General features: G+C 33.3%; 1 protein-coding gene across 4 annotated transcripts in view; it reads right to left on the bottom strand.

Annotated features, from left to right (window-relative positions):
- LOC128998538 (uncharacterized) overlaps positions 1-23,772 on the bottom strand; it is a 104,145-nt gene that overhangs the window by 34,447 nt on the left and 45,926 nt on the right. For 3 of the 4 annotated variants that reach the window (XM_054424714.1, XM_054424712.1, XM_054424711.1), the window contains 4 exons: positions 22,202-22,415; positions 20,791-20,907; positions 17,219-17,409; positions 9,785-9,943 (listed from right to left, as the gene is read on the bottom strand). In XM_054424714.1, the coding sequence (XP_054280689.1) occupies positions 9,785-9,943; positions 17,219-17,409; positions 20,791-20,907; positions 22,202-22,415 (681 nt within the window). The remainder of the gene's footprint in view (positions 1-9,784; positions 9,944-17,218; positions 17,410-20,790; positions 20,908-22,201; positions 22,416-23,772) is intronic. The other variant, XM_054424713.1, reaches the window with a different exon arrangement.

The raw sequence follows: 23,772 nt of genomic DNA on the forward strand, positions 1-23,772 counted from the left end.
ATATTATTCTTATGATTATTATTAGGGTGGAAAATGTATTATAGTCTTACCATAGACTAACCAACACAAGTAAACTTTTCATCCCATTGCAAATTTTGAAGCTCGTTTTTCGTGTCTAGTTCACGTCCGATGACACTGATCGCTAGTGTCGTCGTAATTGTGTTTCTATTATTTTATAGTTGATTTCATGATTTGTTCTCTACTCTTTGGTTATATAACTAGGGGACGTGTTATTAGTTATGATTAGAACGTTTTATTTGGATGAAAGAGGTTTTAAATGACTGAAAACAAGAAACAAATTGTAAACAAAACACGACCTCTACAGACAGTGCACCGGACAGGACTAACAATAAAATTCTCTTCAGCAGATCTTTAAGGATGAGAAATGTACTAATATAAGGGAGCATGTTTTATCTATTGTCTTCTTACTTAAATAGTAGTTTATTGGTATGCAAAAAGATAGTACTGTACATTTAATTTGGATATTTTACAGGTTATGAAATATCTATTTTCGTAGTCGGTTATTTGTTTCTTTTATTCAAATTAATATCATTTTGTGAACTTCTGCAATTAAAATAATTAAGTTCCTATTTTGTATACTGGGCTTGTAACCATGAACGCTTGTCCTTGATAGGTTATAATATTTGATTCTTTAAAGGCATATTATATCTGTCGTGCGAGTGTTAATAGTTAATAGTTTGTTAATAATAGTGTGCACAAACTGACTCAAACATCCATAGAGAAAATTAATATTAAAGGGTACATCCTAAGTGCACATTTTGCTCGCAGTAACCCCCCCAGTGGTGGGGGGGGGGGGGGTAATCATTCTATCAAAAACTTTTATTAAATCAAAAGAAATAATTTTAGAAGAAATAAATGATCTATTATCTGAAACAACATTTGAATGTTGTTTAGTAGAATTTCAAAAGATACTACCGCCCAAAAAATCTAAATTTTTGTTAGTTGGCCTATATAGAAATCCTATTAAAAAAACTGAAATAGAATTTATTGGCAAAATAAATATTTTGTTGGGAACACTTTCTCAAAAATACCAACAGATAGTATTAATGGGTGATATAAATATCATTATATCAACATGATGAATTTTGAGGATGGTAATAGAAATAAACTTAACAATGTTGTTCTTGCCAATGGTTTCCAGTCAGTTGTTAATTTTCCCACAAGAATTACTGAAACAACAAAAAGCACCATAGATAATATTTTTACCAATATAAATAATGCCTATTTCGATGTAATTGGTTTCAATACTCAGCTGTCAGACCATGATGGTCAACTCTTTGTAAAAAATAGTAAAAATGATAGTCCTGATAATGCTGTATATCTTGAGTACTTTAGGAACTTTAGCACTGCAAATATAAATCACTTTATTGAAGTTCTTAGCCTTGAAACTTGGCCCAATGTATTTTTTGCTCCAGTTGAGTCAAAGTATGATGTATTTCACCAAACTTTTATGTATTATTTTGAGTTGTGTTTTCCTAAGAAATTATGTAGAAAATATAGGCATAGAAGCAGGTGGATTACTGAAGAGCTAAAGATTGAAAAATAATCAATTATTGAGTTTGCTAACAACGCTAGAATGTTAAAAAGCAAAACCATGTACAAACAACTAAGACAGAAGGATAAAATGTTTGAAAATAAGGTTACAGCTGCAAAAAAACTATATTATCAAAATAAAATAAACTCAAGTAACATGAACAAAACCAGCTGGCAAATTATTAACTCTGAAGTCGAAGTCGGTAAGGCAAAATCAGATAACCACATTACTAGTGTTCATATTAACAATCAATGTTGTTCAGACCCTTATGTTATATGTAATTCATTCAACAAGTATTTTACTGATTTGGTTGACACAAACATTGTGTCTAACTTGGATTCACTTGTTGGGAATGTTAAGGACGGTGTAAAAGCAGTTGAGTCAGATCATATAATTCATTAGAACTATTAAACATGGTGTACCACAGGAATCCATCTTGGGTCCCCTTCTATTCATTTGCTATGTTACAAACCTACCAGGGCTGACTAAATCTAGCAAACTTTACCTTTATGGAGACAATGTAAATCTTACAGTTACCGCTAATTCTGAAGTGGAAATTGAAAAGACAGCTAATGCTAATCTAGATATACTTTCAATTTTTTTTCCAAAACTATCAGTTACTTTTGAATCCAGTTAAAACAAAGTTCATAAATTTTGAGACCAAAAATTCGTCAGACAAGACTTTCAATTAATCCTTTACTAGAAATTAATCAGAAACCTATTAAATAATTAGAAAATATTAGATTCTTAGGATTTGAAATTGACAAAAATTTAACTTGGAATTCTAACGCAAACAAATTAATTAAAAATACTGTATCTTGTCTATTTGCATAAAAATCTTCTTGATCAAGTAACATTAAAATCAATATACTTTTCGTACATACATTCTGTTATTTCTTTTGGAATATCTCTGTATCCATCAATAACTTAGAAACGATCCTAAAATTACAAAAAAGAGCTATAAGAATTATTTTGGACCTTGACTCGAGAACTTCAAAAGAGCATTTTAGACCATTAAAAATAATGACAGTATATGGATTGTACATCTATGAAACAGTTCTATATGTTAAAAACAGATTTTCTCAATTGCCGTTAACTGGTGAACACCACCACTACAATACCAGAAACAAAACAACAAAACCAACATTGCTCTAAACCGCCACAGATTAGAACTTTACAGTAAAAAACCAAGTTATACCGGCTCCAAATTTTACAACAAAATTCCAAATGAAATTAAATCGGCAAAAAGCATGGTGGGATTTAAGAGGGGTCTTAAAACATTTCTCATCAACAAGGTATTATATTCCCTTGATGAACTTACAAATTTTAGGAGCGTTAATTTTTAATTTGTAAAAACTTATGTTAGATTTTAAGAACTTTATATCTATAGAATGTAAGAACATTGTAATATAAAAACATGTAAGAGGATGACACTATTCATGTACTTTGTGCTTTAATGAATAAAGAAATATTGAATTGAATTGCGTTTAAGGGCCACATTTAAGTGTTTGTGTTTTTTTGTAGTGGGGGCATGGTCTCCTCACTTTTCATAGTTTTTTTTCAATATAATGTAGTGTTTGTTATCTTTTGGTAGCTGCGTTAAAGGGCTACACCAGTGTCTGTGAGGGCATGATCTCCTCACTTTTCCTCCAAACACACTTCTCCTACTCTATTATTGTTACCATCTGTTCTGCTACTGTATTTTTAATCATGTAATATAATGCTGTAAATAATTATGTTATCTTTGAGTATTCTCTTTTTATTATCTGTTGCTATTGTATTAAATAATTATCAATGTTTTTTTTGTAGTGCTTTGCTTATTAAACTTGTAAATTACCTGTAAATACTTGTAAATAATAAGTGATTCTCGACCAAAGTTATACAAGTGCTGATACAGTTATGTTATTGTTATGTCATTTCTAATATTCTATTTATATTTGTTGCTACTGCATTGAATATTATATTGTTATGGTTGTATTGCTTTGCATTTTAGAATTGTAAATTGTTATTCTTGAACCATGAAACCTATGTGTAACTGTTATTGCTGATCTGTATATCAATTGTTTGTATTAGTCAATAATCTATTTAGTATTAATATCTAAGGCTACCATCTTGATGTAGACAAATTTGTAAAATTGGTTTAACCGTGGGAAATAAATAAATAAATAAATAGGATCTTCTTAATATTTCTGTATTATAACCGAAATAATTCCGAATCATAGTATTAGTAAACAAATAAAATAGTTTCGATATGTTTGTATAGCAGGCACATGATATACCTAGGTACATTAATTAATAACGGAAATCTAAAACGTTAACACTGTATGTATTACAATATTGCGTCTTTACTTAAGCAAAGAAAAGGAATTTAAACGTTGTTACATTATGTTATTAGGAAACATATAATCTATTAACAAAAATTGAAATAGTATTGTAATGTAATAGTCTATCCTATTTTAGGCAACCAACAATTAGACATTGCAAAAAAAAGCTCCAGTAATTGCCGAAGACTTTATGCCTAGAATTTTGAAGATTAACTTCCCGATAAAATTTACACGTTAAACGTCATTACAGAAACACATTTTAGTAGTGTTAAATATATTTTCAAATAGAGCTATTGAATTAAAATAAATATTAATCAATACATTATAAAGTGGTAATGTATTTATGTATTGAATTAAAAATTAGTCTATGCAAAAATACAATTTGTATATTTCTGTTATCGTATACCCCTCTTAATTTTGTTTAATTTATATTAATTTTACATTTTTCAGTACTTTTAAAAAAGTCTTGAGTTTTTATGGTTCTAAATGGACCCAGGCGTTCTTGTTTGTTACCATTTTTATGAATGGTGGCCATAGCTAAAATTAGCTGATATTATCCAACAAAGCTATTGTCTATTGAGTAGCTCAGTACCGGGGAACGGTGAACCGAGCAATGGCTTGGTATAGTATATTTCAATTGTAAAAGTAATATAAAGGAAACTTAACCCTAAAATCAGGAATATCCGTCAAGTCGTTGATTATGAATCGTGAAATAAAATAACCCTGTCACGTTTTAATATAAAAATATTATATATTCTCCTATTATTTACTAGTGGGGCTTAGGTTTACAATCTAAAAACTGTTATTAAAACATGTAACATTATTACTCAACAATTCAACGAATTTTAGAATTAATTAGGCAACTAGCTTTTACTAGTAGGCCTACAATGCTTTGGTTTAAACTATTAGGGGCGGTTTGGGAGCTCGAGCCCAGCTAGTACGCGCCTAGTGTTGGACGCGCCTAACTTTAGTCCCCGGACCAGAAACCAGGCTTGGGAGCTCGCGCCTAAGTTGAAATGGTCGTAGATCAAGTATAGTCGCGCCTAAGTTGCAGCGCGGCTAGATGGACAGGGAATCACGGGGAATTCAGATTTTGACGTTGGCAATGGCCATTGCAGAACCCGTTACCGTTGACAACAACAAAAGATGAACACTTATTGAAGATGGATACAATTTTATCTTGGTATATCAATGGTGGCTAATTAGTAGACTATGGTGTATGTTTCTACATTGTACCATTGCAAAAATGTAGTTTTGTAAGATCGTTGTTTTACATCCCAATGACTGAAGAACCGTAATTGTTTATATTAAATTCTTTTAAGATCTAACTTTATTTTCACTTTACAATTTATAATTATTTAATCAGTTGTCCTTAAGTACTACTAGTTGTCTTTTAAGTACTACACCTTATAAATACGTACAGAGCAACATATGATTAACATCGGAAACTCGGTTTCATGCAATAAAAAGCTTCAAAATTAAACAGTAATTTCCCAGTATAATATAGGGGTATTGAAAAAAAAATAATAAAAAGTAATTGCGGAGGTTATGATTGTGTGAAGCCAAGGTAAATGTAAAAAAATCTTTTAATACAGTACTTAGAAAAAATTGTTGTCAATTTAAAATCTTTTTTTACACGACACTCTTTTATCTAATTTTCCTAGGGAAGTATCTATTACCCTAGGTAGCACTTAGTTCCGGGACCGATAAACTTTTCCATTTTGATGTCCCTAGAGGCCAAAAACACTGTTCGTTCAAAATTTTATATATGTATAGTCTATATATAATTGTATTATATATACGTCCATAAACGTGATAACTTGAGTAATTTTTGTCTGATTTTTATAAAATTTGGCATGAAAGTGTTAGGCGCGATTCTCCTTATGAATTCGCGAACCAGCATGATCAGACCAAGGGAACCCGGAGTTGTATAGGATAAAAATAGTTTTTTTCTCAATTTTAACCCCTATAACATAAATCTTTGTCTTTAAAATATTTTAAAGAGTAATTTAAAGAGTAAAGAGTATTTTAAAGAGTATAAAAAACAAATTAATATCTTAAAATGTTTTGTACGGTTATTGGCTACAGAGACTATTGGTAAAATTGTAAATTTTAAATTCCCATGTGATTCTTATGGAGAATAAGTTAACTGTTCTAGTGTGGTCGTTTATAGATATATTTTTATGAAACTTGGCAAATTTATTTATTTTTTATAAAGCTGTTAATATTTTGTTAAAAACACACTTTATTACCCTCCCTGTATCAGCATACCTACACCGTAGGTAGTTTCGGGTGCTTGTTAAACCTTAAGTTATTTAAATAAATTTAATTGAAAGCTCTATTAGGTTATTTGGAAATTCGCTTAGTCTGCAGGTTTTCTGTGGCGGGTTATTGATATACTGTATATATTTTCTTATACTCCAAATAATCTAGGTACTCCATTTTGATGTAACTAGCACTTGGTCAATGACACTGAACTGAGCTCTATCACAACACAATTAAAAGATAACGATTATGACTGTGAGCTATTTGCAGTTTTTTATGTTTTGTTTACTATCTCTTCACTCTTTCGTAGGGGGTGAGTGGGGGGTATGCATGTGGTTGCTAATTATTTCCTTACTAATAAAATATTTATAATTAAGGTACGGGTGCTTATAGCCAAACTCTCAAGTTGAAAGAAATTCTATTTAGGGTCCATATTTGTATTGCAGTTAACAGTAAAAACAAAACCCAAATAATCTTTCGTTAAATTTAGCTTTCTACAAGATTTCCGTTTTGTTTTGAACAACAGAAAACTAAAAAAAAAGTTTTATCAAATATACTTTGAGAGTAATGAAAATGTTCGGAATTTAATAACGAATTCCAATATAACATTCTTTTAGTTAATATGTAAACAATTAACTTGCTAATGAGCTAATACCGGCATGATGTCGACTTAGACCTGCCCCCTGGCAGGACTAAAGTTGGGGACTAAACTCACTGATTTTTATGGCGAAAACATATCTCTTAGTCCCGAAATTGGCTAATTGGCTGGCGCCTAAGTCTACTCGACTCCCAAACCAACAATATTTAGGCGCGAGATTATCCCTGCACAAGTTAGGCGCGCGCCTTACTGATCCCGAGCTCACAAACCCGTTTTCGAGGCGGCAGCCTAAAATACCGGAAATATCCGGATTTAGTCGCGGACTAGCGCTAATACCGAGCTCCCAAACCGCCCCTTAGGCCTAGATTTACAGCTATTCTATAAATAGTTATGAAACGTAGCTTATGTTGTATTTTTGCACGTTAGTTGGACGATTCAACGACGAACCTTTAATTTTAAATCTATGAATTAGTTATGAAATTGCTTTTGTTTATTACAACATCACGATGGAATTGGTTTTCCGTGTTTGAGAACTTGCGTGTATTATAGCTTAATTTCATTGAGGTTTAATTGCTACTACTGGATGATCAATATTTTTCATATTCTATTATTTCCCTATAATAATGGCATTTATATTTAAGAACAAAATCATAATAATTTAATTGGCCGTGGTACAATTAAATAAAAAATAACTTTTAATGATTTTTTAAAATTGATTTTTAATTACTTTGAGCTAGGTAGCTGTTAAAAGTGGAATTGATAACAACAACATTAAAATAATTGAACAGGAATTGATAAACAATAACATTTACTGTATCTTTATTAACACTGACATTTTGAAATGCGGCAGTGTACGATTATTTCGTCTTACTAGGTTGGCAACGCTCCGTGCAGTGTGCGCGGCCGGGTTAGCGACTTCCAGAGTAAGCGAATTCCGCCGCGGGACATAATCAAGTTAGCGGGTTCCAGAGTTAGCCAATTCCTGACTGTGACGGTCAGCCAGTTCCAGAGTTAGCCAGTTCCGACACATGACTGAGTTAGCAAATTCCTGAATTAGCCAATTTCTACGTCTCCTTAAGTATTAAGGATAATAGCAACAGTCATCAAATAAGATAAAGATAACAATGACCTTAAACATCACTTCTTATTTCTCTTTATTCTTCTACTCTTTCTTGGTTTCTCTTCATCCACACATTCATCAAGTTGCCATGGTTACTTATCACCCAACCACAATCTACTAAAGTTGCCATGGTGACTAATCAGTAATCACCCAATCATGGGCTACTTAAGTTGTCATGGTTACTAATCACCCAATCAGAAACTATTGTGACATAGCAAGCATAGCAGACAGATGTGTACAGGCCTGTTCACACCGGCGTAGCCCGACGTCTGCAGACGTATTCGGTGTATTAATACGTTGCCCGTGCACTGTTCACACCGCAGCTACGTCTGACGGCTACGTAGCCGGTTAGCCGGCTGTTCTTTGTTTATTTTATTATATTATTTTATATTTGGTAATTTTATTGTTTATTTTTATTAGCGTTTTATGGATTTCAGTTAAGATTGTCACGGTTCAATTGCAGCTTTTATAGTACCCTGAAAAGTCTGTTGATTAATGAGTTAATGTTGACAAAAATGTTTCACTCTAATTTTAGGCCGTATATAGTAGACTATAAGACTCGTGCTATATTATAATATAAAATAAATATTATCAGAAAACATGCAATAATTTTGCTCATCCATGGATTACATGATAAAATATTCTATGGTGTAAGTAAGACGTAGGCCTATGTCTAAAAATAATTCATTAATGTTTCATAAATATCAGCCCACAATATGAACTATAATAAACCATATTAAGAGATACGACTTTTTTGATAAGGAGATTTACAAGCAAAATGTTAGTGAACATTAGGTACTCGTATGATGAAGTATTATTATATTAAGGTTGTTATGTTATAGTGATTTAATTATTTTTTTAAGTGATTCTTATTTTTGTGTTATAAACCAACATTTACCGCTTAATAAATTAATTATAAGGTGGAGGGAGGGTGGCGGTGACAGCCCGGTGTGCTAGTGCGCATGCGCGTATTCGGCTATGCGAGCTACGCGTAGCTAGCCGGCGTAGCGGCAGCGCCGTAGCTTCCGTAGCTCACGTATTAATACGCCGGTGTGAACACTCTCTATGAATTACATTAAGAGCTACGTCAGCTACGTATTCCGAAAAAGTATTAATACGTCTGGCTACGCCGGTGTGAACAGTCCTTAAGGAGCAGACGATTGTCAGTGCAAGTAGTGATGGGATAACCGAATGGTTTCCATGACCGAATAATCAATCAGTTATTTTTTGCGTCAATCGGTTATTTTTAGTTGAATGAATCACCGAATCAATTTTAGTCATTATTCACTGTCCCAAACCACAACTAATTTTTATCTTATGGGAAACTGAATAGCATTTAGTAATTTAGCGTCAATCGGTGATTTTTAGTCGAACGAATCGCCGAATAAATTTTAGTTACCTGATGATGTGACAAACTAAATCAACTAAATCGCTTGGTAAGACTAACTTAACCGAATCAGGATAGAATAAAATAACCGAATTAGTCTGTTCAGCATCAATAACCGATTGATTCGGTTATTTTAATTCGGTGATTCCCACCACTAAGTGCAAGCGGATAGCTTGACCTTGAAACTCTTTATGTCCATTTCTTTGTTTTTCCTTCCATTTATTTTTGTCAAATGAACTGTGGTGTTTAAAGAACAATAATGGGGGAACCTACTGCATATAAAAAAGGTCAGAAATAGTTAAATATACAGTGAATTAGATTATTAGACTGAAGAATCACAATTTATACAATTTTCTAGGGATTTTTCGAGGTTATGTAACTTAATTAAAGAGGCATCTATTGACCACAGTTGATCCGCCCCCACCAGTTAATCGAGGTTCTACTATACATCCTTTTATACAAAAAAAGATCAATGCAAATAGATCAGATGTCAACATCTGCTTGAATTCGAGGATTTCCAATGTACGCTACTAACCTGCATGAGCATGTTATGTTGGCGAGACTGTTTTCTTGATGACTCAAGTTGTTTCTGCAAAACTTGTTGCTCTGACGTCACTCGTTGCAACTCCATTGCATCATTCTCCGCAAGCTCATTGCCGTTCTTCCGCAACTGACGCTGTTTACTGTTAAGGCTCTGCAATAAATCAAGTATGTTCAATTTATATTATTGTAAACAGTAAACAGTATCATCGTGATCCGTTTATTTCGGCGTGTTGCTAAATTACATTAGCGTTATTAAGGCTTACGATGAGTTATTTATTTAAATTTTAGACTGAACGATGATAGGACTGATTATAAAACAATTCTAAGGGAAGCAGCTGTTACTGTATGTATGATAAACTTCTGTCCGAATTTGTACTTTAGTGTTCCTGAAAACCAGTTCTAATTTGAAAACATAACGTGATCTGAATATGGGAGGGGGTTTTGTCTCCTAAAATCGATTATTCTGTTGTTTACCCAAAATTTTGAACCAAGACATATAATTTGTATGGAAAGTTATTCTCTACACCTTTGGTTACTGAAATATTCTGATTGCTAAACAGGGTAATTGGTCTCCCATTACATCTTGATGGAGAATAAACAAATTTATATAAATTTCTGGTTCTTTTACCATTCACAAACGTTAGAAGATTATTTATTTTATGTTAGGACTTTATAATTTAACACAAAATATCTAGGTTTAAAGTTACCATGTAACAGGATGTTTGTTTATTTATATAATTGAATTTTGAATCAATAATGAATTTCATGGAATAAGAATTAAAATTCATCAATTTATCCCAACTTTTTAGCTCATTTAAACCGGTTTCTTGCCACAGGAATAATTTTTGGTTACCTTAGTCTAAAGTACCGGTAGGTCTATCAATACTTGGTGGAACACTGGATTAATTTGTAGCACTCAAAAAAAAAATAAATAAATAAAATAACAAGAGTGCCGTAGAAATGTGGGTATAAAGTATTATAATAAGTATTATAATATATACAAAGGAAAAATGTACAGTTTTTAAAGAAATAGAAAATATTTCAACCTAGTATTGTAACAACAGCAAAAACGGCAAAAGCATTTTTACAGACCAAAGGTATCCAATTTTATGTACATAGCTCAAACATACATTTTAAAACATTTGATGGTATAAGCTGAGTTCTAGATATTGAAAAATTACTAATAAAAATGCGAACACGGCCACAGGGGAACCCAGGCATTCTGAGATCTATACGTCAGGGAATCTTCTTTTGTGATTAAATGAATTGGAAGATTTTTAGGTTTGTTTATATTCACATGATTAACATTGAACCCAATTATAGCACACCAATGTCCTAGCTGACTGGTTTTTACGAGGTTTTGAATGCAATAATTCACAGACAAAATTTATTTGGCCTTGCCAACATGGGACGTAACAACATGAATTGCAATTGCTAAAATAGCAAAAAAGGTGCATCTTAAGTTTATAAATTGAATAACGGATCAAAGACAGATCAAGCAGTACCCATAAGCGGGAAGTGATAGGGACACCACAGCAATATTGTCAAGTGCAGGCCCACGGTTTACAAACAAGTGACACGCTATGGACCCGAGAGATATCTGCCTCCTCCCATAATATTATCATGAAATAAAAATGATCTAATGCCATAGGAATTCAACGATTTGGCACGCACATTCATAATATAACTGACAATATTTATTTTATTTTTACATGCCAACGACTTAAGCCAATACACAAATCCATTCCATCTTTGAGACAATGACCAAATGAAACAAAAACAAAAATACTAAAGGATTACACTTTTAGAGGGGACAGAATTTGTTCTTACAGTGCAAAAAGGAAAACGTGACTTTGTTCTGAAAATGTTTAGTTAAATTTCTTGCTAACAGCATACCGGCTATAATGACAAACATAATACATTTTAAGTTTTATTGAACTGTCCTATGACATCATGATTGTAATCCGAAACTATCGTTATCTCACGATGTCAGGGACATCATAATCTTCTCGGAATAGCAACACAATCCTGGACAGCTCCCTCAAACAAGGTGAATTTTTGGACAATTCTGCGATCATGGACACATAATCTTCTCCTATAATGGTCACAGAATTGTGATTGCGTTCTGCAATCACAGATACATTATCATCCTGTCTCCTGCAAAAGCCAATTGAGATCATCTTCCACACGATCGCGGGGACATCTTCATCGACACTCGCTATCACGGTTGTTATGGCTATTTCTGTGACAGGATTTGATTCAATTTGTCATTTTTCAGAATGTGAATCTCGGTATCTTTAAACAATTGAGGAAGTCTTTTGCAAAGATTTTGCTACCAAAATTCACGATGGTGAATGGCGGAAGATTCTAGACTCAGGTTTGTATGGAGGTCATGAAGTATCAATAATCAATGATTGACGATATTTTAATAGTCTACATCTTAGATATGTTTCATCATGCTACAAAAAACAGACACGCAAATAAAAATATACATACAGATGTAGACAGAAAACTGAAGATAATGAGCTTAAGATACTACGTATAAAATTATGTGGTAGCTTTTATGTAACAGATTTTTTTTATATTGTTCATCCAAATTTTAAAAGGAATAGATAGGTAAATGTATAATTACCTATTAACACTTTCCCAGCGACGAAAATAATGGCTGTTGCTCATGGCTGCCCTGGCATGCATAGACCGCCGCCGGCATTAAAATATTGTATTTAATTTTAGTAAAGTTTTGTTTATCCAATCATTGGCTATCTGAACTTTCCCTGTGGTTGGTCAAGTACCATGAGATGGTGTGCTATTTTTGTGTGGCATGACTGTACACTATTATAGTGGTTGCATTGAGACAACCACTTTCATCGCTCTGGACAGGATATGCACCAGGCTTCAAGCGTCTGCACCTGACTATACTTTCAAAAATGTTTCACATGTTTGGCTAGAAAACACGAAAAACTTGGAAAGCAAAAAGCCATTTACAAACATTTAACCAGGTTTAAATTTAGTTTTTGAGTTAAATATACATATTATTACAGTAGAACCTCGATGAACAAGACTCTCATGGGGATTATTAAATACGACTTGTTGTTGTCAAGGACGACTTCTTATTGAGGTTTGCAATAACACGTGGTTAGAGGTAAAATAAATTCAAAGGAATTTGAAAATTACACTTGTTATCCAGGATGTCTTGTAATCGAGGTTTCACTGTACGTGATATTTCATTACAGATCTTTTTTAAAGTTATTGAAGTTTAAATACAATTTTTATCATTTTTACAAGGGGTTTTGTAATTTAATTTACTGCGTTATTTAATCTGTAAGCATATTCGATCTTTCCACTTATCCAGCCTTGCTGTGGGTAGTTTATGAGCGGTGATAGAATTGCTACTGTAATTTTAGCTCCAACCACTTAAAGTTACAGTATGCATCTCTGCTATAGGTCACAGGTATATCTATGCATCTCTGCTATAGGTCACAGGTATATTTATGCATCTCTGCTATAGGTCAAAAACAAAACACTAAACTATCGGTCCAAACCTTACCAATGTTCAGGCACATAGCAACTAAACGAGATAGATGCACGTCGGCAATAAAGAGCTAAGCATTCACTGGCAACTGCCACACACAGTGAACATATTAAATAACAAGTTAATTCAGCAGGGTGTACAAACTACAGGGTCTCCAAAAAAGATTGCCGGGATTAACGGTGGTTGATTGGGGACGAATTACATGATTTAAATGTCAAATTGAAGGGAAAAGGACCAAGTATTTATTTTTTCATACTTTGATAAAATTTGGGAAAATGTAATAAAATTCGGATTGCCATCAATTTCATATGAGTGAGCATAAAACTGGCAAAGTCTGCGGGTTTAATCTAATGTCTTAAGCGGCATTTTCCTAGCAACGCGGTTAAGCCAGTTAAACAGCTTACTTCGTGCTTCGCGGTTGCCGGTTAGAATTCATCTCTACCACTTCGACCATCAACATAAAATGGGGACACTTCAATCTCCAATCCATAACAGAACCCTATTTGATTGTCACGCAACACATTGGTAGATTTGTAGGAAAACACTTTTGCGCTGCGTCCTATTGTAAACCACGCTGATCCTGACCGCGCTACGTTCTTTAGCTTAACCGCGTACCACGCTGCGCGGTTACTGAAGTTGGAGAAAAACGCACATTTAACTGAATTTTGTAGGCACAAAGTCTTAACCTTTTATGAATAACATTTTGTTGTATCAATTTCGGTATATTTAACTGAAGACTTCATCGGGCAATCAATTTTTCAGGTGTCTGTTGACTTTGCCATAATTTGTTTTTGGCCAGCCATTAGAATGCCCTTTAAAACACTTACTGTGTCACAAAACAGATTAAACCAGCAACGTATTGCTTTATTATCGGGTGAACTTAAATTTAATTTCATTTAATAATCTATTTAAACTCTGTGAACCACAGATCACACTGTGACTTCTGTTGCACACTAAACACAATGGTGGCCTGCCACCGCACACATGTTTTACGCATGCCAAGGTCAACATTTCCTCCCTTGCTACACGGAAAACAGAACTTTGTTATTTCAACTCAAAATTAACGTTTAAATAGTTTACTTATCTTGAATAGACCTCAAGCAATAACAGTTTAAAATTCCAGCAATCTTTTTTGTTTACTCTGTATTTACAAGAGCAATCTAGAAAGTAACATACATTACTATTTTAACCTCTGTTCAGCAAATTTCTACTTAAAATGCACACCAGTCGTTGCCACTAGCACACTGGTAGCGCTTTCATCCTACTCTACAGCAACGTTTTAAAATGAGGGCTGCAAATCAAAATCCTGAGAAATGTGAAGTGCGTTGTATGGTTTTTGTTAATCAAAAATTGAAACATAAATACATTATGCAATTTATTGCAAGATTTGTGATGTGTAAAGGCCAACTGACACAGAAGGGTATTGATTTTGAAAACAGAAAACCAATGTTCACTTGAGTATCACAGTAGACATAGCTTTGCGATGATGATTTTAAATTAAACCTCCATTGTTCAAAATGGAGTGGTGGCACTATCTTTTTTCGCTGCCACACTAGGCGAAACTTTTGTTTCTTTATAGATCAACATTAATCTTTGATTTATTAATTGATTATATTAATCTCGTATTTCTAAATCTTCGTAATTTTCAAAACTAAACATGATACCAATTTTGTCAAACTAATCCAATCATATTTGTCATCAAATGTAAACAATACACACATACATTCCACATGTTATTCAGTTACAGAGTACATGTTTAAAACACTGATTATACATTTTAAAGCAAAATAAGGGAGGCAAAACACCAACCAAACACAAAGGGAAAACATACAATTGGATTGTGCACTTGCTTTGAAATATAAAATATTTAAAAGACCAGTAATAGAAGGAGATAATTTCCAGAACACCAAAGCTACAATAAGAACCTATGCGAGAATCATTCAGAGATAGAAATCAGTGTGAAATAGAAGCAGAATAAGTAAAAATATCAACAAATACTACACAACACAGCTTGAGGATTGGCAGAACAATTATGGAGCTGGGCAAAATAAAAGGTATTATTATTACTCTTAAACTTATTTGTCAATGTAGACAATCGGTGGTTCAAAAACTCACTACTTAATTCGGAGAATAAAAAAAAAATGTTTTAATTGAGACTTGATTAGAATTTCCAGCTAACCTGGTAGTACATAGGGATCTTAGTAAAAAAGTGGTAAAAAGTTAAAATTTAATAAATCACATTTGAAATTAAATTCTTAAAAATTGAATATTGGCATACTAAAATAAAAATGGAGTAAATTCTTCAGTACTTAAAAGTTTCTCAAACTCGTATCCTTTTATATAATTTAAACAGGTCAAATCTCTTTCTACAGATAATTTCTAGATTAACAAAACTAATAAAGAAATGGTAACAAGCTAGTTCTTATTAATATATCAATAGCAACACGAACAAAACTTAACTTAAACATTAAGAAAAATCTCATAATCGCATTACTGTATTCTAAAAATTATTGTTTAAAAATCAGAAAAATAAAACTACATTTTGACTTAAAGTTTAGCAATTGCCCCCTGAACCACTCATGAATAAAAAGTTAACACCTAAATAAAAATTAGCTGAATAAATATTCTGCATAATTTAAAATATTGAACATTAGTTCATTTTTCAGTTAAATTTAAATTTAATGCTTACGTTTCAAAGACAACAGCGGAATAATTTTAAAATTGATTTGAATTTGAATGAAAATATTAGGTTCCAGATGATAAAAAAAATTAATGATTATTTTTTACCCAGCATCTAATTTAGTCTGATTCTGAACTTGTTCGGAAGAGCAGAAATGTTTTAGTGAAGAATATTTTTAGTAAAAGATATAGGGCCTAGTTTAATTATCTATATTAGGCTTATTTTAATGTAAATAATGGCAAATGTGCTCAAGGAATCAACCCAACACATACCCCTTTACTCAACCCTCCAAGAAGCAATTCTCGCGCTTGTGGGTGCTGTTAGCAATTACAAATAGGCCTACTTATTTGTCTTTCAAAGTGAACAGAAGGGATTACAATTTAAAATAATTGACTAATGTAAATTTTACCTCTCAAATTGGATTCACTACACTAAACTGACTAAAAATCACTTGAAAACTATTTTATTGGAAAGCAAACAGCCTAGCTGGAAACAAAAAGTGCCAGGAAATTCTTGAAGGGATGTCCAAAAAGTGCCAATGGTTCCTGGTGATGTAAATGTATTGTATTTCGCATTGAGGGGAAGTTCAAGATCGAAAGCTTGCAAAACACCTTGGGCCAGAGGTGAGGACGCTTTTTTAACTACACTAAAAAATGATCCGTGAGTTGTAACGTAAAAAAATTTAGACAATAATTCCAATTTATTGAGAATAAAAGTTTTGGGTTAATATACAAAACCAATAAATATAACAACAAATAAAACAACATGTTGCTTTTTAGATTATGGTAACTAGCCAACGACAGAGCAGATAATGAAGTTACGATTAATTTGTATGTTTTTGTCAACTTTGAATGTTTAGCTGAACAAATTAACAGCTGATCCAGAGGAACAAAACACAAATTGTTGGCCCATATTTGCAAAACCCTATTTTGTTCATTGAGAACAAAAACAGCTGAACATTTTAGCCTGGTGAAAAGTACTATGATAATTATATCAACAAATTTGATTCTAATCAATTTATAAAAGATTTCTATAAAAAAGTGTCTTAAATTTTGTGGACACTGAGAGGAAGACCCTAGACTCAACATCAGGTACAGAAATACAGTAAACTCTTGTTAATCCGACCGATTGGTAATCTGTACGTATAATGACTTGGAGGGTTGAGGATCACTTCCACCATTAGCACAGAGTGGTCAGAGTGGTGGAGGGGGTACCTTGCGTATTTTGCGTAACTTTAGCACCTCGGTCTCGTAGTACTTGAGCTGCTGTGTGACAAGCTGGTTCTGATTGTTGAGCCATGTCTCGTATGTCAGCTGAGCCCGTCTGTCCTCCTCGGTAGAGATCACATCTGGAGGGGGTGGTGGGGAGGGTAGAACCTGAGCGTTGAACAACGGCACTCGCAGACCTTCAAAGTAAAAACACCTTTTTTCAGTTGTGTTTTGTTAAAGTTAGGATTAATAAACAAATTCAACAACTTTCATAATGAATACACGTAGCTAAAAATCTCATCATTATAAAGTTGTAGCTAGTTTTAGGAAAGATTATTGAGTTGAAGTGACACTTTGAAAGAAAGTGCTGCTGTGGCCAGGAAGGACTTTTGCATTGGGTTTATCTGATCACACTGCTCAGTTATTGTTCGTAAAAAACAAAAATATAGCTACTAAGAAGGAAATTATTTCAACTAGATTGTTAAGTTCTAAGAAAATAATTGAACATTTTTCTAATCTAAGTAAGGAGGACTGGTCTATGCGTTTGTCTTCGGTAGATAGTAATGAAACTTATAACAGTTTTTTCTCTGTATTCTATGATTTGTTTTTGCAATGTTTTACAACTAGAACATTCACTTGAAATAAAAAGTCTAAATATGGGTGTGACTGGATGACAAAAGGATTAAAAATCTCAAGTAGGAATAAAAAAGAACTCCATAAAAAATCAAAGCAGACTTCTGACCCAAGTTTTCAAATGTACTATAGAAACTACAAAAAGATCTTTAAAAGACTTGTATTTGCAGGAAAAAAAAGTATATCTTCAAAAATCAAGCATTCCAATAATATTGCAAAAACAACATGTGGCAAGTAGTTAGGAAAGAGACTGGATTTATCTCAGATGGTTTTCATTGTAATGAGTTGTTAATTGGTGACAATAACATTGTAAAGGATCCAAGAGATATAGCTGAGGTTTGTTTTTAATGACCATTTTAGTAGTGTGGGGCAACAGTCTTCCATTGGGGGTTCAGTCCAGGATGCAATAAATTACATAAATAATGCAAAGGTACAAAGCTTAACTTTTTCATTTAGTCCAATCACAAAAATAGATATGATTAAGACCAAAGCAAGCTTGTCGGCTAAACAGTCATCTGGGTGGGATGAAATCCCAGTTTCATTAATTAAAGAAATTAGTAGTATCATTTTGACTCCATTTGGTGCACATCTGAAATATTGTATTACATACTGGAGTTTTTCCTGACAAACTAAAATTTTCCAACATTTTTCCAATTTATAAGAAGAACTGTAATATAAGTTTAGATAACTATAGACCAGTAGCACTGCTTCCATCATTTTCAAAAATGTTGGAGAAGACTATATTAAATTAAATGGTCACTCATTTAGAAAAGTATAATCTTATTAACAAAAAACAATTCGGTTTTAGACAGGGAAGATCAACCCAGATGGCAGTATTTGAGCTGGTGAGTGACTTGTTGAGGGCCTTGGATGAATCGCAGACAACATTTGGAGTTTTCTGTGATTTGTCCAAGGCTTTTGATTGTGTCAGCCACGAACTGCTGCTAACCAAAATGAGTTATTATGGATTTAGAGGCATAGCACATGACCTGTTTGAATCTTATCTGACAAAACGATTCCAAAGAGTTAAAATGTTCGATGATGACAGAATTGTTCACTTCTCAACTTGGAGGGAGGTTGTCTGTGGGGTGCCGCAGGGATCTATTTTAGGGCCAGTATTGTTTCTGTTGTACATTAATGATTTGCCAATCAACATTAACACTCCATTTTATCTTTTTGCAGACGACACTACAGCAATAATTATGGGTCAAAACAAACAAATACTAAAAGTAAAGCTTTTAAATACTCTGCAAGAAATATCTAACTGGCTATCCAAAAACTGTCTTAGTTTGAATTGCTCCAAAACAAAAATCTTAGCTTTCACTTCTAACAATAGAAACAAACAAATAAATGAGGAATTCCTCATGCCAAATGAAGAACTTTGTGAAAATTCCCTTAGTGTGAACTTTTTAGGTTTTACACTTCAGGACAACTTAAAATGGCATGATCAAATTCTGGCCATACAAAAAAAAAACTTAATAAATCTCTTCATGCTATTAGAACTATAGCCAACATCTCAGATATAAAGACATGTCTTCAGGTTTATCATGGTTATTCTTTATCAATTGTTAGGTACAGCATCATCCTTTGGGGTGGAACATCAGTAATTGACAACATATTCAATTTACAGAAAGAGGCCATTCGAGCAATGTTTAAACAAAAATTTAGAAAATCATGTAAACAATATTTCAAAACTTCTAAACTATTAACTGTACCAGCTCTTTATATTTTTGAAGTTCTGAAATTCTTTAAAAAACATCAACAATATTTTTTCAAACAACAGTCTGGGGACTCAGGGTACAAGAAACACAGACACTCTGTGGTACCCTAAACATAGATTGTCTCTTTAGGAGAAGGGTCCGTATTACATGGCAATTAAACTGTTTCATCACCTTCCACCAGAGATAAAAAAAAAAAAAAAAAACACAATAAAAACAACTGGAAACTCATCTAGCTTCAACATGTCCTTATAAAGTGGGCGATTTTTTTTTTTAATGAGCACATCTGTCTGAGTCAGGGGTTGTACTGTATACATTTTCATTTTTGTTAGACTATATCTTAGACTATATCCATTATATTTGATTTTTTAATTATTAATTTACACTCTAGTTATAATTGACATGCCATCTGTTACATGAGCTATGCTCAAATTTGTAATGTTTTTATGGCAAATAAAGAGTTTGATTTTTGAGTTTAAAGTTATTTATTGTAGAAGAGTAATTTTCTGGCCAACATTGGGAATGAAAAAAAACTATATCTTCGTAAGTTGAAAATGCTGTCAGTGACAGTAAAATATTGTATTGTGTATACTGTAATTTTTTATCTTTCTTGTGCCAGTTTGGACTCTTTCCCATTCAGGTAAGCCTACTATCCTAAATAATTCTGAAAACCTAGGTTCTTGTGCTCTGTGTTACAGCCCAATATAACATTGTTATTCTTGTATTTTGATTATAAAGTTTTTACCACACATCTTTCAAATAGTAACTTTTATGCTGATGTGTTAGTAAGTTCATTAATAAATAATAAGTTTAGTTTTTATTGATGGAATATACATTTACAGTTAGAGTATTTATTCATATTTTAGTCTATAACTGTACTAATTTTTAGAAAGCATTACCTTTTAAGAAAATAAAATGACGTGTCACTTGGCCTAAGCTTAATTTATTGTTTCATTCTTTTATGTACATAAAAAATATATATTTAACTCTGAATCATAACGTAAAATTGCATTATAAAAGTTTGTGACAAATTAACTTATTGTATGGCATTACATAAAATTCATGATATAAAAAAGCTCTGCTCGATAAAAAATCACAGGCTCACCTCCAAATGTTGGCGATGTATTTAATTAATGACACACAATAGTGGTTCAGAGAACGTCCTCTATTAACTGGCTGCAATGTTAAAAAATTCATTATCTGTTTATAGTCAATAGGGATGCGTACCTGTTTCACCTGGGGGCGTGATTGGTGCTGGTGTTCTAGGAGGACCTTGCTGCCATTGAGGAGGCTGTGAAGGTGGTCGTGGAGGCATGTACCCTGGCCTCACCAACATGCCTTGAGCTGCAACAGAACATCCATACCTGAGAGTCTGTCTAAGGGTTGTTATTACAAGGGCTGTTTTTAAGTAAGGGCCGTTTTTGCTTACAGCTCCGTAGTTTGTGTGAGTGCCGCAACAAGGCAGCTCACTGTTTACTCATTGTGAACAGAATGGTGCCATTTGCAACTCCGTAGCCGACGTGCATGCTTTGTTGTTTTTAATTTTTTTTTTAAATTATTGAATCTCTCTCCGCATGGAGATAAGGCTAGTGATATGTTTGTTGACTGCAAGAAACATATCAGCTGCAGACATTCGTCGCCAGATGACTGAAGTATGGCCCTATTGGCGATGAATGTCGGCATCTTATATGTTTCTTATGGTCAAAGAACGGGAGATAAAAAAATTTAAAATTTTTGAAACACACTGTAGCTATGAAGTTTCAAATGGCTCCATTCATCATTGATGCCAGTAAACAGTGAGCCACCTCATTGCGGCATACATACAAACTACAGAACTGCAAAAACAGCCCTTACTTTAAAAACGACCCTCATATTAAGGTACACTTACGTTATCTATCATGGTTATTTATTAGGATAATCTAAGTTATAGCTCTGCTTTTTAGACCCTCTAGAACTAGCCTGAAGTAACGCACAGAACGGTTCTGAGTTGGAGCCTAGCGTCCTAGGATGTAAAGGTAGGGCAGTGTAGTATATTTTATGGTTTTATGTATTCAATATTTGTAAAACAGCGTTTCTTGTAGGAAACCAGATTTGTATATGATGTAAATGTGTGTTAGTGTGTGTGTACATCACACCATATCATGCCACGTCTGTGACGTCATATCAGGTGATTTTTAATAAATTCCCATTGGCTGCCGTGACCACGCTATACCCGTGTATCTAACCACTACGTCAGTCTGTCCTAGTCCAGCAACCGTTACACCTCTATCCCGGTCCGTGCAGCCCGTGGTATTAACTAATATAGTAGTTTTTATTTTCACTAGTCCCGTCTCCTGTCAAGTTAAGATGTCGTCTCAGTGGCGACGTCACAGGCAGGCTTACTTGACTTCCAAAAAACTAGATAAGGCCAATTCCTTTTACAAGATATTGTTTTAAAAATCATGCGATCATAGCTAAAACTCACATAGTCTACTGCCTAAAGGTTTTTCTGCTGAAATTTTTGAGGACATTACTCTTTTACCCGAGGATCCTTCTAAGAAATAGATTACTCAAACAATTCCGTTAGGATCCATGTGTATTTTAATATTCATTTTACAACACCTCACATGTTACTAATATCCCGTCTTGAGTAACTCACTTGGTATGGAATGTGGAGGGGAAGCCCCGACATTGGTAGCGGTGCCTAATACATCAGCCCTGAGTCGTTCAAAATCAGCATCACTGAGCAATGACTGCGGGGGTGTCGGGGCCGGAGGTTCTACCCCCGCCGTCCCCACAGTCACCCCGGCCTGCTGCTTCTCTTGTTCTCTCTTCTCTTGCTCCAGCAGGTCTTCGAGCAGCAGGGGCTGCTCCTAAAACAACATAGTTTCTCATATACTGCTAATGTTATTTGTAAAACGATGATAAAAAGAACAAGGATCGTAAAAAATAATAAAAAAAGTTCAATCAAGGTTGGGTTCAGAATCAATAGTTTTGTAGATACTGCTGCATCCAAGTGGGGAAGGTTTACTTATCCCTATTTCATCCACAAGCGAGACATTCAGCAAATGTTCTTACCTTTCCCAAAAATGTTTAATATCAATATTTTACATCAAATTACCTCCCCTATACTTTGTTCACAAAATGTAGGCGGTTTTAGGGGAAGAAATCTATCCCCTGCACTTGTTTAGCCAACTATTAAAATAATAACTCAACAGCTGGTGGTTGCCAAAACATCAATCAGCTGCTACATATATATTATATAATAAGAAAAAAGTGGTGGGGGAACTTCTTTTCAAACTGCCTAAATTTAGTGAACTTAGTATAATTGAGCACAGTAGGCCTATTTGTTTTGTAGTTTTTTATTTAACATTATACTCAATAACTGTACTTCAAAAATAAGCTCTCATATAACAAACTAAAAACACTTTTATTTTAACTTTGAAAGAAACTGTGGGAAAATGCCTAGCAACACTGTCTAATTTACATTTTACAGTAGTACAAAAAATTATTATTGACTATCTGAAAGATATATTTTTCAAAATATTATGAATAAACTGAAATGAACGTCATATATTTAATGGCTTCAATGGTTACCATTCTGGAAGAATATCAAATACTTCATGCTTAAATAGTATCTAGATTACTGAATTTTGGCTAAAATTGTTAAGGAGCTATTGTAAACTACAAATTCAAGTGGATAGTTTTGAAATTGTATTTGTAAAAAAGTAGTTTTTAAATTTTTATTGGGCACAATAAAAAAGTGTAAGACAGGATTTCAAAATATTTCTTGCAGTATTCAAGACCTATACAAACATGCTTCTCACAATCTATTGCCATTCCCAACATATTAATGCTTCCCCTTTTATTTACAATGTTTAATTAACAGCTAAAAGCTATAACACAAACTATAACCAAAGCTATAACCAACAAAGTTATTGAAAAAAGAAAATCCTAGAAAAATTAAAGTTATTTGGTTCTAACATCCGTGGCAGAAAAATTTTAACCAAAACGAAAATCAAGAGATAATAAGTAAATGTTCATTCCGTAAATAGTAATTTTAATGATTCACAACATGAGGTTAAACGTTAACGCCAAAGTAACAAATCACACGATTTCATAACAAAGTGCAGCCTTGTAATTTGTAGGTATCCAAAATCAACTAAGATCTGATTGAAGATTGATAACTTGAACATTGAATCACAACTGCCCAAAAACCTGTAAGAAATT

Source organism: Macrosteles quadrilineatus, unplaced genomic scaffold (assembly GCF_028750875.1).
Source record: "Macrosteles quadrilineatus isolate MER2022 unplaced genomic scaffold, UCM_ALF_1.0 Scaffold_7__1_contigs__length_78375512, whole genome shotgun sequence".
Classification (NCBI taxonomy): domain Eukaryota; kingdom Metazoa; phylum Arthropoda; class Insecta; order Hemiptera; family Cicadellidae; genus Macrosteles; species Macrosteles quadrilineatus.